Source organism: Echinococcus granulosus (assembly GCF_000524195.1).
Source record: "Echinococcus granulosus chromosome Unknown EG_S00011, whole genome shotgun sequence".
NCBI classification, from domain to species: Eukaryota; Metazoa; Platyhelminthes; class Cestoda; order Cyclophyllidea; family Taeniidae; genus Echinococcus; species Echinococcus granulosus.
In genome coordinates this window covers 34,018-35,108 of record NW_020170391.1, presented here as the reverse complement: position 1 = coordinate 35,108, position 1,091 = coordinate 34,018, and the positions used below count along the sequence as shown (strand labels likewise).

General features: G+C 37.3%; 1 protein-coding gene across 1 annotated transcript in view; it reads right to left on the bottom strand. All coding sequences in view use genetic code 11, as the record gives it.

Moving 5' to 3' along the window:
- EGR_02386 (hypothetical protein) overlaps positions 1–1,091 on the bottom strand; it is a gene marked incomplete at both ends in the record, with an annotated part of 20,276 nt that overhangs the window by 3,856 nt on the left and 15,329 nt on the right. Inside the window, one exon of the mRNA XM_024491635.1 lies at positions 423–572. Within this exon, the coding sequence (XP_024353786.1) occupies positions 423–572 (150 nt within the window). The remainder of the gene's footprint in view (positions 1–422; positions 573–1,091) is intronic.

Below are 1,091 nucleotides of genomic sequence, written 5' to 3'. Positions count from 1 at the left end.
AAATGTAGGCATGACAGAGAAGACTATAATATGCAGGTTCGTGCGTGCACACAATTGTGAGACTAGACAAGATGGGAAATACTAATTTATTGTGACTTATTTTCTCAGACATCTGCGCAAGTCAGATGAGGCGAATTGGCCTCTGTAACTCTCAGGTATAAGTCGGAGTTATTTCGGCATCCATTTACTTGAATCTGAACACGATTTTAAAGTATGTTATAATGGATCCATCATTTGATAAATAATCGTTTTCTGCTTATTTTAAGCAGATTGTATTTTGCGAGACCCGCGCATATATTCTAACGCTGGTAACGGGTGGTCAATTAAAAAGTCCTATCTAATTTGCTAAATAATGCGCCATTTCCTATAAACTTTTGACAAATTTACCACTGCGGTCCTTTTTCGTTAAAGTAGCAACATACTTGGCCCTGTGCTTAAAGAAATATTCTTTAGCAAATACTCTGTATATTCCCGATGAATATCTCCCAGTGTTTGAGAATGATCATAAGATGATATTAAACACATTCTCAAAACTGAGTGATCATGACCACTAAAATTAAGAGCGGTTGATGCTTGGGCAAAATTACAGCATGAATTATTGAAGTTGGGTCGATGCAGATGCTTCAGCTTGTTCAATGTATTGAATGCCCAATGGCAGAAACTAATGACGATACATATCAGCTAGTCATACCAGAGACAAGAAAAAAGCATGCCATAATCGCAGACTTACATCCTAGGATTTTCACTAATATTACTGAACTACCGGAAAAAACCGGGTAGAAAAAATACACTTCGATATCTCACAAGACCACGAATTTGAATGGGTAAGTCGTAAACATTTGCGAAGGTCATCCGATTCGTTTACGTTTACGTGGTCACTTTTAGTCTGTAGCAATCCAATTAGGTCACGAATGAATCTGCATAAAATCGGGTATCAAGGCCATACCCAGTGGTGAATTTTACTCTTGTTGTGCAAATGTAGCTATTACAATGATACTTCCTTTATTTTTGTGTTTTTAGCTATGTGGTGTACAAATGAAAACATTGGACTTAACAAAGGGGTCAAGTTCATGGCGTTGTTGAATCTACGG